Source organism: Artemia franciscana, chromosome 18 (genome assembly GCF_032884065.1).
Source record: "Artemia franciscana chromosome 18, ASM3288406v1, whole genome shotgun sequence".
Taxonomy (NCBI): Eukaryota; Metazoa; Arthropoda; class Branchiopoda; order Anostraca; family Artemiidae; genus Artemia; species Artemia franciscana.
In genome coordinates this window covers 21,763,260-21,778,055 of record NC_088880.1, presented here as the reverse complement: position 1 = coordinate 21,778,055, position 14,796 = coordinate 21,763,260, and the positions used below count along the sequence as shown (strand labels likewise).

General features: G+C 35.9%; 1 protein-coding gene across 1 annotated transcript in view; it reads right to left on the bottom strand.

Moving 5' to 3' along the window:
- The window catches only part of LOC136038749 (protein smoothened-like), a gene marked incomplete in the record, with an annotated part of 120,216 nt that overhangs the window by 44,151 nt on the left and 61,269 nt on the right, over nt 1-14,796 (bottom strand). The window contains 1 exon segment of the mRNA XM_065722106.1: nt 9,891-9,991. Coding sequence (XP_065578178.1) covers nt 9,891-9,991 — 101 coding nt within the window.

Sequence of the window (14,796 nt, the reverse complement as noted above, 5' to 3'; positions counted from 1 at the left end):
ACTATTTTGGGTTCAATCATCGCTTGCGTTGAATGAAGCTAAAGCAAAACATGAGCTCCAGTTTCGTATTTGTTTGTGGAACTCTTTAGAGAGCAAGTGATGTACTATAGCAGGCCAAACAAATGCACTTGGAAATTGTTGGTGCAGGAAGGCAAATCAGCCATGCAGGCAGCAGCCCCCAAGTAAATCATCTTTGTTGGCTATTAAATAAAAAAAAACAAGTTTTTTAACGGAAAGTAAGGAGCAACATTAAAACTTAAATGAACAGAAATTACTTCGTATATGAAAGGCGCTACTTCCTCATCAACGCCCCGCTCTTTACACTAAGGTTTGACTGTTTCTCTTAACTCTACTTTTTAAAACAGTAAAAAACTTTAGCGTAAAGAGCGGGGCGTTGATGAGGAAATAGCCCCTTTCACATACGAAGTAATTTCTGTTCGTTTTAAGTTTTAATGTCGCTCCTTACTTTCCTTTAAAAAAACTTATTTTTATTATTTAATTTCTGAACGTTTTTGAATCAATGCATGTTTAGATTTTGGCTCTCCGCAGATGAATAACTAAAACGAAATTTGCATATTTATCTTTTTGGGTAAATGGTTTTCTCATAGTTTTGATCGAATGATTTTGAGAAAAAAAGAGCGGGGGGGGGGGAGGCCTAGTTGCCCTCCGATTTTTGATTACTTGAAAAGGCAACTAGAACTTCCAATTTTTTACGAATGTCTTTATTGGTAAAAGATATACATAACTTACAAATTAGCTTACGTAACGAACTTCTGTATTCTCATGTTTTTATTACCTAGTTGGTTTATCACCTAGTTGGTGGGGCGCTTCGCGCCCCCCAAGCCCCCCCCGCGCGCGTAAGTCGTTACGTGCCATATTAGTTACGCGCCATTGTAGTTGTGTCCCTGTGTCCCACCTGTGAATATAGATAGATTTATATATGTGTTTCAAACTACGTAAAAATTGCGAATATACAACATTCTTGACTTTCCCATTGTCGGTGCATATACCAAGCCGTATGTACTAATAATGACGTCATATGCAAACGCTCTTTTTACAAACAAACAAACATGCATACACACAACTCGTTTTTATATAGATAGAAAGATACAATACAAATTAACTGCGTAAAACTTGCGAATATACAACATTCTTCGTTGTCCAATTGTCGCTGCATATAAATAGATTGTCAGGTTTACCGACCCTCGAACATGCAACGTACAATTGGCCATGGGAAAAACAATCAGTATTAAGATCTATACCACATTTTTCTAATGATTGACCTTGAGCTTTGTTAATGGTGATTGCAAATGCTAATCGAATTGGGAATTGCAATCTTTTAAATTGAAAAGGCAGATCCGTTGGAATAATAGGAATGCGAGGAATAGGAACAGCCTCACCCTCAAAAGGCCCTGTCAAGATTGTGGCCTCTATTAGGTTTTCCATTGTTTTTTCTACGGCAAGTCGCGTGCCATTGCAAAGCTTTGGTGGGTTGATATTTCTTAAAAGTATCATTGGTACGCCTATTTTTAGTTTTAGCACGTGTGGTGGAAACCCTGAAAGATCCACGGAATTTAAAAATTCAGATGGATAATTAACCGCTTCATTTGGTTCCAAAACTGTGTCGACTGACTTGTAAAGGACTGCCTGGTCTCGAATCTTGGTCAAAACAATATTGTTGATTTAAAGGACGTCTATATTTTTGGGTGCGAGAATCGCTCTTTCACTTAGCCATTTATTATTTTTATAATTTCTTAGAATATTCGGAAATACTTTTTCAATCAATTCATTTTTGGACGTCAGTAAATTACAGAAATCAGCAGGTAGTTGTATACGTCCTGAAATTGAGTCTACTGGGAGCTTTCCGTTTCCCATTGCGAGCAATTGATATGAAAATGTTTGACCAGAGTCATCGTTATGCAATCGGACACGCATATTTGTAGTTAATTTTAATGTTTTTACGTGTGCCCATAAATTAGAATTTTTCAGGCAAGCATTCATTTCGTCTGCAGGAGTTGATCTAGGTATTATAGGTAATGTTTGCCTGAAATCTCCCGCAAGCAATATTAACGTGCTGCCAAAGGGTTTCGACTTCCCTCGCTAATCTTTCAAGCATTGATCCAGAGCCTCGAGCGATTTTTTGTGTGCCTTTGTGCACTCATCCCAAATAATAAGTTTGCATTGCTGCAATATTTTACCCATCCCAGATGATTTGGAAATATTGCACGTGGGAGTTTCTGTAGAATGCAAATTCAGAGGCAATTTCAAAGCGGAATGAGCAATTCTTCCACCAGGCAGCAATGTTGCGGCTATTCCGGACGACGCATTTGCCAATGCTATATCATTTTTTGATTGAATTGATGCCAGAATCAGTTTTATCACAAACGTTTTACCAGTACCTCGTGGCGTATCCAAAAAGAAAATTTCTCCAACGTTGTTATCGACACAATGCATTATCGTATCATAAATGTCTTTTTGTTCCGACGTTAACTTGGAAATGTTATTTTGTACATCCGACAATAGATCACTCGTACTGTAACTTTGTCCACGATCCAATTCTACACATGTCGAAACAGCAGCGGTACGGTTAGTTGAAGGCATTCCCAAATCCTGAAGAGGTTTGTTTGCCATACGTACGCACAAATCTTCTATAATAGCTAAAGTGCAGTTATAAATTTCTGATGTAAAATCGAAAGTCATATCTGACGTCTCTAACTGTTTTCGATGGAGTATATCTTCGGACATTTTTTACTTATATTTTTCCCATAACTCTGTAGGAGCTGATGGAGAGCAAGTTGTTAAAATGATGCCAAACAATGCACGAATTTGACTTGGGGTTGACGTTTCGCATGCGTCATTGATGCAGTTATCCCAGTGTTGGTCATTCTCCAATAAATTCAGAGCTTGGCATGCACTACGGTAAGTGTCATGTATAGTACCGTTTACAGTTCTCAAATACTCAAAGGATGTCGGACCGGGCACATTCACCAAAAGCAGGCGTAGAAAGAAGCATTGATGTTGATTGGGGTGAACGGTGTAGAGTCTTCCTATCGTGGTATCTTTGAAGATGATAGGTTGGCCGTCGACTGACTTACCCTGTTTTCGACGTTCAAATACTTTATTTTTAGTATTCCACGTGTAATACGAAGGCACTTCAGTATACAGCAGTTTTTTTTGCAAAAGAATCATTTTTGCAAAGCGAAAAGAAAGCGGTTAACTTTGTATCCGGTGGATTCAGGGCTCTTTGTTGCACGTTGGTTTCCGAGAAATAAACACGTTGACCATTCTGTAAATGTACCGCTAAGTGAACAACAGCTGGACTACGTTCATATATCGGAAATGAAAGAATTCGCCAAACAGCTTCATTACTGCTTATGTATCTTCCAGCCTGATATTGTACGATTTCGTCGATATCTTTGATTTCGGGCTGCAAGCCAAAAACTGCCATGTCACTGCCTTTGTTGACGTATTTACATATGTATTTGATTGCCTTTACGGAGTTACAGTATTCAACGTTTATGCGTGCATTAAAGGTTTTGATAATAATTGGGAATATGGAACAACCCACTGGTTATCTACTTCGATGGTGGTACCGTTACGCTTCTTTATTATTGCTGTTTTACCGCCATCTTCAGTAGATCTTTTTCTATATTATGGGTAATCATCATTGCCAGTAATTGTGTTGGATACTTCCTGCCGAATCATTAGTCTATAGGGATAATAATGCATTGCACTGCATTTCTTATTCAGTTCTTTGTTAGTGGCTGGATTCATCAATTTAATATTAAAGTGATAGCCGTCGGCTCCATCCCAAAAAATGATAGGATATTGTAGGGCATCGTAGCATCGATGAGTTTCAGCAATTCTTAACAACTGAGCGTTTCGCTTATGAAGAATAATATCTCGAGGTAAAAACTGATCACCGACCATAACGATTGCCACTTCGTCGATAGTTGGAGCATTGTATCAACGCACATGTTGGCCAGGAGGCGTTTTGTCAGCGGAAATAAAAATTTTATGCGTATCAGTAGGCATCAAATCGATGGCTGTTTTGAACAGACGCACTAAATTATTATTTTCGTGGAAAAGATGTAGCAATTGGGAAACGATTGTCCTTTCAAGGTTGGGAGAAATTTCGCAACGTGCATTCAATTCAGAATTTCTATCACTGATGAAGTACAATTGTAAAAATTTATGATTCTTGCCTGAGAATGGTAGAAGGGACCCTGCTCTATGATAAATTTGCCCTTTTACTTTGAAAGTAGACATAAATTGATCTGGATTTTCGATTTGGGCTCCAAACGACGTCATTTGGAAACATGAGTTATATTTTCTGATTTGTGACAAAAAACGCTTAGATTCTGACGTAGTTCCAGTAAGGAAAGTCTTCAATGGCTCTGGTGGTGCAGCCAATAGAGGAAGTTTAACTTTTCCTGAGGCGCAACACATTCCCATTGTTTCACCATTGAATTTCAAGGCCTTGCAATAGGGACAACTTTTAGACATAGTCCCGATTTGAACACATCTACTCAAGCTATAATCATCGACTGGGCTGTACCTGAATGCCAGGCGATAATTTTCAGGTTGCTCTGATCCCTCGGCACGCTTTCTTTTGGCATTATCTTTTGAAGCCGCAAGCCTGTTTTCACGTTGCTCTTGTGATTCCTCGGCACGCCTTCTTTTTTCACTTTCTCTTTTAGCAGCAAGTCTGGTTTCGCGTTGCTCTGGTAGTTCCTCGACACGTCTTCGTTGACGGAAATTGAACATTCCTAATCTGGCATTATCTCTTGAAGCCGCAAGCCTGTTTTCACGTTGCTCTTGTGATTCCTCGGCACGCTTTCTGTTCTTACCTTCTCTATCAGCCGCAAGCCTGTTTTCTTGCTGTTCTTGTGATTCCTCGGTTCGCTTTCTTTTCTTGTTTTCTCTATCAGCCGCAAGCCTATTTTCACACTGTTGTTGTGGTTCCTCGTCACGCTATATATATATATATATATATATATATATATATATATATATATATATATATATATATATATATATATATATATATATATATATATATATATATATATATATATAAAAATAAGTTGTCTGTGTGTGGATCTGTGGATGGATCAGGTGACGTCATGTTTGTCCGCACATGACGTCTGAATTATTTCACACTAATACAAAAAAAGAAAAAAACTAAAAAAGGTAAAAACTACAAAAAAAACTAAAAAGAAAAAAAACTAGAAAAGCTAAAAAAACTAAAAAAAACTAAAAAAAGGTAAAAATCTAATAACTAAAAAAAAAACTGAAAAAAATAAAAAAAGGCAAAAACTACAAAAACAATAAAAACTAATAAAAAAACTAAAAAAGCTAAAAAACTAAAAAAACTAAAAAAAAACTAAAAAAAGGTAAAAAACTAAAAAAAAAACTAGAAACTAAAAAAGAAAAAAACTAAAAAAATGGAAAAAACTGAAAAATAAAAGAGAAAAAGAAAACTAAAAAAATATGAATAAATATATATAAAAATAAGTTGTTTGTGGGTTATGTCTGTCTGTCGAGTGACGTCGTGTTTGTCCGCATATGACGTCTGAATTATTTCACACTAATACAAAAGAAGAAAAAAAACTAAAAAAGGTAAAAACTACAAAAAAAACTAAAAAGAAAAAAAACTAAAAAAGCTAAAAAACTAAAAAAAAACTAAAAAAAGGTAAAAAACTAAAAACTAAAAAAAACTGAAAAAACTAAAAAAAGGCAAAAACTAAAAAAAAACTAAAAACTAATAAAAAAACTAAAAAAGCTAAAAAACTAAAAAAAAAAAAACTAAAAAAAGGTAAAAAACAAAAAAAAACTAAAAACTACAAAAGAAAAAACTAAAAAAAAGGAAAAAACTGAAAAATAAGAGAAAAAGAAAGCTAAAAAAATATTAATAAATATAAAAAATATAAATATAATATAAATTAGCAATCAACAAAGCACCGAGACACAAATGACGACCGGGACACAGGGAGTATAAATGACGACCAGGACATAAGTAAAAAATAAGTTGTCTGTGTGTGGATCTGTGGATGGATCAGGTGACGTCATGTTTGTCCGCATATGACGTCTGAATTATTTCACACTAATACAAAAGAAGAAAAAAACTAAAAAAGGTAAAAACTACAAAAAAAACTAAAAAGAAAAAAACAAACTAAAAAAGCTAAAAAAACTAAAAAAAACTATAAAAAGGTAAAAATCTAATAACTGAAAAAAATAAAAAAAGGCAAAAACTACAAAAAAAATAAAAACTAATAAAAAAACTAAAAAAGCTAAAAAACTAAAAAAAACTAAAAAAAAACTAAAAAAAGGTAAAAACTAAAAAAAACTAAAAACTAAAAAAGAAAAAAACTAAAAAAATGGAAAAAACTGAAAAATAAAAGAGAAAAAGAAAACTAAAAAAATATGAATAAATATATATAAAAATAAGTTGTTTGTGGGTTATGTCTGTCTGTCTGTCTGTCGAGTGACGTCGTGTTTGTCCGCATATGACGTCTGAATTATTTCACACTAATACAAAAGAAGAAAAAAAAACTAAAAAAGGTAAAAACTACAAAAAAAAACTAAAAAGAAAAAAAACTAAAAAAGCTAAAAAACTAAAAAAAACTAAAAAAAGGTAAAAAACCAAAAACTAAAAAAAACTGAAAAAACTAAAAAAAGGCAAAAACTAAAAAAAAACTAAAAACTAATAAAAAAACTAAAAAAGCTAAAACACTAAAAAAAAACTAAAAAAAGGTAAAAAACAAAAAAAAACTAAAAACTACAAAAGAAAAAACTAAAAAAAAGGAAAAAACTGAAAAATAAGAGAAAAAGAAAACTAAAAAAATATTAATAAATATAAAAAATATAAATATAAATATAATATAAATTAGCAATCAACAAAGCACCGAGACACAAATGACGACCGGGACACAGGGAGTATAAATGACGACCAGGACATAAGTAAAAAAAAAAATAAAAAAACTAAAAAAATGGTAAAAACTACAAAAAAACTAAAAACTAATAAAAAAACTAAAAAATCTAAAAACCTAAAAAAACTAAAAAAGAAAAAAAAGAAAAAAGGAAAAAAATAAAGGAGAAAAACAAAACTAAAAAACGAATGTATATACAGACCGGGACACCGGGATACAAATGACGACCGGGACACAGGGAATATAAATGACGACCGGGACACAGGGACACAACTACAATGGGGACGCCGGGGGGCACAGGGGGATATAAATGACGACCGGGACACAAGGAATATAAATGACGCCCGGGACACTCAAAGAGAAATCACAGACTGGAACACCGGGACACAAATGACGACCGGGACACAGGGAATATAAATGACGACCGGGACACAGGGACATAACTACAAAGGGGACGCCGGGGTGCACAGGGGGATATATAAATGACGATGGCGACTCAGGGAATGGTCGATTAGCAATCACCATCAACAAAGCTCAAGGGCAAGTGCAAAATGCGTTAGCTAAAATTATTCTGCATATTAATAAGTAAGAATTGTTTTCTAATTTCATGCTGTCCAAATACTTTACCCCCACCGCTTCCTAATGTGCAAATATAGAGCCCAAATTATTAAAGTCCACCTGTCACTTATTTTTCACCGAGTGTAAGCTAATTGTCCCTTAATACAGACAGATGGAAGCAGTTTGTTCTCGAGTGTGTACGATTTTGTACATATGTACCTTTTTTTCTTCTGCACTTTTCATTTTTGACTCGTTTTGGTTCACGCTGTCCTTTAACGGCACAGTTATTTATTCTTCACTGTTATTTTTGAGGCTCTTGATACTTGCTTTAGCGTATTTACTAATCTTGCAATTCTTTGTTCTTCACTTTCATCTTCGACAAGTTCTGATTCCTGCTGTTGCTTGTAATTCCCGCTGCTGATTATCTTCTAACTACATATTTCTTTGTTCTCGTGACCGTACATCTTCTAACTACGTATTTCTCTGTTCTTCATTTTCATTTTGATTCGTTCTGATCCTCACTGTTGCAGGTCCTGCAACCGCATATTTTTTTCTTCACGAGTCGTTGTGATTCTCACTGCCACTTATCTTTTATTTGCAAGTTTCTATATTCTTCAATTTCGTTTTTTACTTGCTCTAATTGTCGGTTTCACTAGCATTTTAACTACATATGTCTTTGATCTTTATTTTCGTTTATCATTGCTTCAGAAATATTTTCAGCGCCTTTTGCTTTAGTTGCATGGATTGGTCTTGTTCCTTTTGATTGTCAAAGTCGTTAATTATCACCCCTCGTATATTTACATTTCTCAGGTCGTTCTCTTGATCTTGTTTTATTTGATGGTTCAGTTTGTTCATTTTGAGGTTACGGTTTTATCCTCTTTTGTTCTTTTCTGTACACAATTTGTATCAACGTTAGTTAACATTTGTGTCCCCCAGATATTATGGAACTACTGTAAATACCTTTTGAAATTTACATCAACGAATATAGGCATAAGAGTTTACATATTTAAGTAGGTTACATATTTAAGTAGTTTACATATTTATCTACTATCTAAAGTAGGATTGCGAAACTATCTGTCTATTCTGATTTATTGTAGATATCAATGACCGAATTGAAACTGAATGTATAGAGTTTTTTAAAGCCTTAACATGTTACTGTTGTTAAATATTAAAGCAAGATTGCTCTAGCCATTTTGGGACATAAAGAATGTCTAAAGACATCTTTTTTGGGACAGAAAGCAACATTGCATAAGAGATAAAATGCTGTTACTACTACTAGAGCAGTCTTCACACTACGTACGTAAATTTTTGCTGCTAAGTGGTTAAGTTACGTTAGGTTAAGAATAACCTTTCACACTTAAGTAAGTACATAAAACCATCTTAATCAGCATTTAACATCCTCACAATCATCAAAAGCGAATAGCTAAAAAATAAAAATGTGAATGGAGAAGACTTTCTAGGAAAAACTTGCATTGAAAACTTTCTAAGAAAAGTTTTAATTTACTTTCAAAATTATTGAATGCTAATCTAGAAATATTTTTTTTACTATGTTGGCTTTTTGATACGCTATATGCAGAGCTCGAGCCTATTTGCTACTGTCTACGTTGCAGACAAATCTGCTCCTTAAGATTAAATAACATGACGTAAAGCCTAAAGTTATGCTAGTGTGAAAGCTTTTACGAAGTAGGGTGAAATTACCATAACATTGTAAGGGCAAAGACGCTCTTTCTCCAACCCAATCCTTCATAGCTTCAATATTAACCCCCTCCAATGAAGTTCCAGCGTATTCCGGTTACCTTTATTAATCAATTTCTTATAAACTCTTTTTATAAAGGGTCTAAATTTCGTGTCTAAGGGTCTAAAGATGTAAGTTCCATTTTCTGAGGCTGTCATACTAGTAAACACTCCGCGGCCCTACCACTGTGTAAAAAAACAAACAAACTGCAAGTTCTTTCTTTAGGTATTTCAGTTGTGCTATTTTGAATGTCTGCATTGATTTCAACTATATGTAGCAGGTTCCAATGCGTCTCAACCTTAGTTATAGCCTTACTTAGAACAGAAGTTTAGTTCCAATTTGGTCTACTTACTCTCACAAGTCTCAAAATTACCCTCTACATATAATCGTTCAAGTCTTAATAATGTCTTTAATATTTAGGTATTACTTAATATTGAGTAAGAAGTTGTGATGACAGATATAACTTATTCATTAATAAAGTAGTCAATCGTCAGGTCCATAAATATCGTACTTGTTATGTGAGGGCCTGGGCCTGACCAAACCCCATTAAAGTAACTTTGTCTCAGTAGGATTTTTGTCTCGATTGTCCAAGTCGTGGTTATTACTCACGGTAAAAAGAATTAATAGTCAAGTCTTACACACTTTCAGTGACAGATAATACTCACTTGTAAAGTAGACAGAGCGATAATTGTCATCACCAGAGTGAAGGAGAAAGCAGTCAAATAAAAGTAGGCATCTCTTCCTTCTATTCTCTCACGAAGACTACCTACCAAAAGAATAATACGTTACAATAGATAAGAACAATGTATCATAAGACTTAATTTAGAATTTAGGTAATGAGCTTCTCGTTTTTCCAGATTTCTTTGGTCAAATAGCCTCGAGATAAATGAGCCCAGTGACACGTCAATAAAAAAGAAGAAAGAAAATGCAATAGCAATAGGCTATGTTGCTAGTAAGTTTTGATCGACTCAATAGCTTTCAGCTATAGCCCCCCCTCCCACCTGAAAAAATACAAGTAAGCCATTGGTTGTCATAGCGAACTTCTAAAAGATGATCTTTCAGAGAGTATCTTACCCTCTGACTAAGTAGACAGAATGAACAACAGATTTTGCAGAGAAAGTGCTTCAAATTTACCCCAGATGCTCAAAAAGAAATGATCATTTCTAAAAAAAAAAAAAAATAAATCAAATTTAAATTCAGAATAAATTTTCTGGAAGAAAATTACATTCTTCTAGAACGTACTTTCGAAAGGTCCTTCCTCTAACTTGAGTACAAGCACGCAAGCGTGGTTGTAGCGATAGCTACAATACAGTAAGAGATGAAAGCGTCCCATAGTAATAAAAATAGGCCAAAACTCCCTAAAATCGTTTCAGATCGAAACACAAAGTAAACCATTAGAGCTGCCTAGTCAAACAACATTATAAGCGAGGCTTAGTCAAGTTTTAACCAATAGATTTCAAATTTAGTCTTAATTGAAACCAAGAAAGGTTTAATTCTTTTAAGTTTTGACTTGATTAAAAAGTTGTGAAATATTCTCAGTTATCTATTTGTTTATTCGGTAGTTGGGTATTATAGCGACCACACTTTGTTTTTGATCTGTAATGAAATTGGTTTTCTGTGTCCACTCGGAGATAATCAGAACCAGCTTAGCCTGAGCCAGATAAAGCACTATGCAGGTATATTTTAATGAAATATTAAATATAGAGGTGGTTAGGTTAGGTATTTAATATAATGCGTTCTCGACGGCCTGCTTTCCATAATTGTCTGTTCTAGTTTCCAATATTTTGTTACTAAAGTATTATATTTTCATTATATCTTGGTATATTTCATTAGGATTAACCTAACTTCACTTCTTATGTTTGGTCGCTATATCACTTAAGTACCATTTATTCTTATCTATGAGGTAAACAAGAGCTAAGAGCTCATATGGCACTTGTGACGAGGCAAAAAGAGCTAAGAGCCAAGAGCTCTAACAAAATTCTAAGAATCAATAGATTGATTTAAAAGGAAAATCAGAGGCTTAATTCCGGTCACGATTTAAAATAAGAGCTCTGAGTCACGATGTCCTTCTAAATATCAAAATTCATTAAGATCCGATCACCCACTCGTAAGTTATAAATACCTAATTTTTCCTCTCCCTTTTGCCCCCCAGATGGTCGAATCTGGGAAAACGACTTTATCAACTTTATCAAGTGCAGCTCCCTGACACGCCTACCAATTTGCATCGTCCTAGCACGTCCAGAATCACCGAACTCGCCAAATCACTGAACCCCTCCCCCCAACTCCCCCAAAGAGAGCGAATCCATTACGGTTACGTCAATCACATATCAAGGACATTTGCTTATTCTATCCACCAAGCTTCATCCCGATTCCTCCACTCCAAGTGTTTTCCAGGAATTCCCCCTCCAGCTCCCCCCAATGTCAAGATATCTGGTCAGGATTTGGAATAAGAGCTCTGAGACATGAATTCCTTCTAAATATCAAATTTCATTAAGATCCGATCACCTATTCGTAAGATAAAAATATCCCAATTTTGACACTTTCCAAGAATTCCGGTTTCCCCCTCCAACTCCCCCAATGTCACAGGATCTGGTCGGAATTTAAAATTAGAGCTTTAAAGCACAAGATCCTTCTAAATATCAAATTTTATTAAGGTCTGGTCACTCTTTCGTAAGTTACAAATACCTCAATTTTCAAAATTAACCCCCCCCCCCCCAACTCCACCAAAGAGAGCAGATCCGGTCCGGTTATGTCAGTCACGTATCTTAGACAGGTTTTTATTCTTCCCATCCAGTTTCATCCTGATCTCTCCGCTTTAAGTATTTTCTAAGATTTCCGGTCCCCCCCACTGCCCCCCCCCCCAATGACGCTGGATCCGGTTGAAGTCTAAAATAAGAGATCTAAGTTACGAGATCCTTCTAAATATGAAGTTTCATGAAGATCCGATCACTCCTTCGTAAGTTAAAAATACGTCATTTTTTCTATTTTTTCAGAATTCCCCCCCCCCCCCAATAGAGCGGATCCGTTCCAATTATGTAAATCACATATCTAAGACTTCTGCTTATTTTCCCACCAAGTTTATTCCCGATCCCTCCAATCTAAGCGTTTTCCATGATTTTACGTTCCCCCACCCCAAACTCCCCCATTGTCACCAGATCCGGTCGGGATTTACAATAAGAGCTTTGAGACACGATATCCTTCTAAATATCAAATTTCATTGAGATCCGATCACGCATCCGCTCTCTCAAATTCTCAATTTTTCTATTTTTTTTTTCTCTCCCTTCAGCCCCCCCAGATGGTCGAATCGGGGAAAACAACTTTATCAAGGCAGTTTGTGCAGCTCCCTGATACGCCCACCAATTTTCATCGTCCTAGGACGTCCAGAAGCACCAAAGTCGCCAAAGCACTGAACCCCACCCCCTAACTCTCCCAAAGAGAGCGGATCCAGTCCGGTTACGTCAACCACGTATCTACGACATTTATAAGCATTTTCCAAGATTTTTGGTTTCCCCTCCAACTCCCTCCAATGTTAAGAGATCTGATCGGGATTTGAAATAAGAGCTCTGAGACATGAGTTCCTTCTAAATATCATATTTCATTAAGATCCGGTCACCCGTTCTTAAGTTAAAAATACCTCAATTTTTCTAATTTTTCCGAATTAACAACCCCCAACTCCCCCAAAGAGAACGGATCCGTTCCAATTATGTCAATCACGTATCTGTAACTGGTGCTTATTCTTCCCATCAAGTTTCATCCCGATCTCTTCACTCTAAGCGTTTTCCAAGATTTTCGGTTTCCAAGATTTCTGGTTTCTCCCTCCAACTCCCCCCAAATGTCACCGGATCTAGCTGGGACTTAAAATGAGAGTTCTGAAGCACAAGATCATTCTAAATATCAAATTTAAATAAGATCTGATCACCCGTTCGTAAGTTACGAGTACATCATTTTTTCTAATTTTCCAAATTACTCCCTTTCCCCAACTCCACCAAAGAGAGCAGATCCGGTTCGGTTATGTCAGTCACGTATCTTGGACATGTGCTTACCCTTCCCACCAGGTTTCATCCTGATCTCTTCTCTTTAAGCGTTTTCCAAGATTTCCGATCCCACCCCCAATGACACTGGATCCGGTCGGGATTTAAAATAAGAAATCTGAGTTATGAGGTCCTTCTAAATATAAAATTTCATTAAGATCCAATCACTCCTTCGTAAGTTAAAAATATTTCATTTTTTCTAATTTTTTTCAATTATCCCAACTCCGCGAAAGAGAGCGGATCCGTTCCGGTTATGTCAATCACGTATCTAGGACTTGTGATTATTTTTCCCACCAAATTTTCATCCCGATCCCTCTAATCTAAGCGTTTTCCAAGATTTTAGTTTCCCCTCCCAACTCACCCCAATGTCACCAGATCCGGTCGGGATTTAAAAATGAGAGCTTGAGACACGATATCCTTCCAAACACAAAATTTCATTGGGACCAAGTTTCATTCCGATCCCTCCACTCTAAGCGTTTTCCAAGATTTTAGATCCCCCCCGACTCCCCGCAATGTTACCGGATCCGGTTGGGATTAAAATAAGAGCTCTGAGCCACGATATCCTTCCAAACATCAAATTTCATTAAGATCCGATCACTGCTTCGTAAGTTAAAAATACCTAATTTGTTCTAGTTTTTCAAAATTAACCCTCCCCCAACTCCCCAAAAGAGCACGGATCCGTTCCGGTTATGTCAATCAGGTATCTAGGACTTGTGCTTATTTTTCCCACCAAGTTTCATCCCGATCCCTCCACTCTAAACGTTTTCCAAGATTTTAGTTTCCCCTCCCAACTCACCCCAATGTCACCAGATCCGGTCGGGATTTAAAAATGAGAGCTTGAGACACGATATCCTTCCAACCATCAAATTTCATTAAGATCCGATGACCCATTCGTAAGTTAAAAATACCTCTTTTTTCTAGTTTTTCTGATTTAACCGTCCCCCCACTCCCCCCCCCAGATGGCCGAATCGGGGAAACGACAATTTCTAATTTAATCTGGCCTGGTTCCTGATACGCCTGCTAAATTTCATCGTCCTAGCTTACCTGGAAGTGCCTAAAGTAGCAAAACCGGGACAGACAGACAGACCGACAGAATTTGCGATTGCTATATGTGACTTGGTAGAAAGCAAGTGTCATAAAAAACAATAAATAAACACGCATGTGATATTTATCCTGGGAATAAAATGCAAAATTCAACATTTATGCAGATAAGAGCCTGAAACCTCTACGGTGGTGTTCTCAGAGATGCCAAATTCAATAGTGCAATTTTCATTAAGATCACTCAAATTTTAGTGGTTATATACCGGTACCACCTTTTTCGAAATTCTGGCATATTTTCTCCGAATCGTAGTATTTGATGGGTAACATTAAGCTTAACCAATCTCATAAGATAAGATAAGATTTATTTGCAAAAAAGCCTGCAGGCCATAGCAAAGCATATACAACTTTAAACAAACACCTAATTACAAACAACTTAAACAAGCAAACAAACTTGCAAACAACTTAAACAAGCAAACAAACTTGCAAACACTTTATGAAC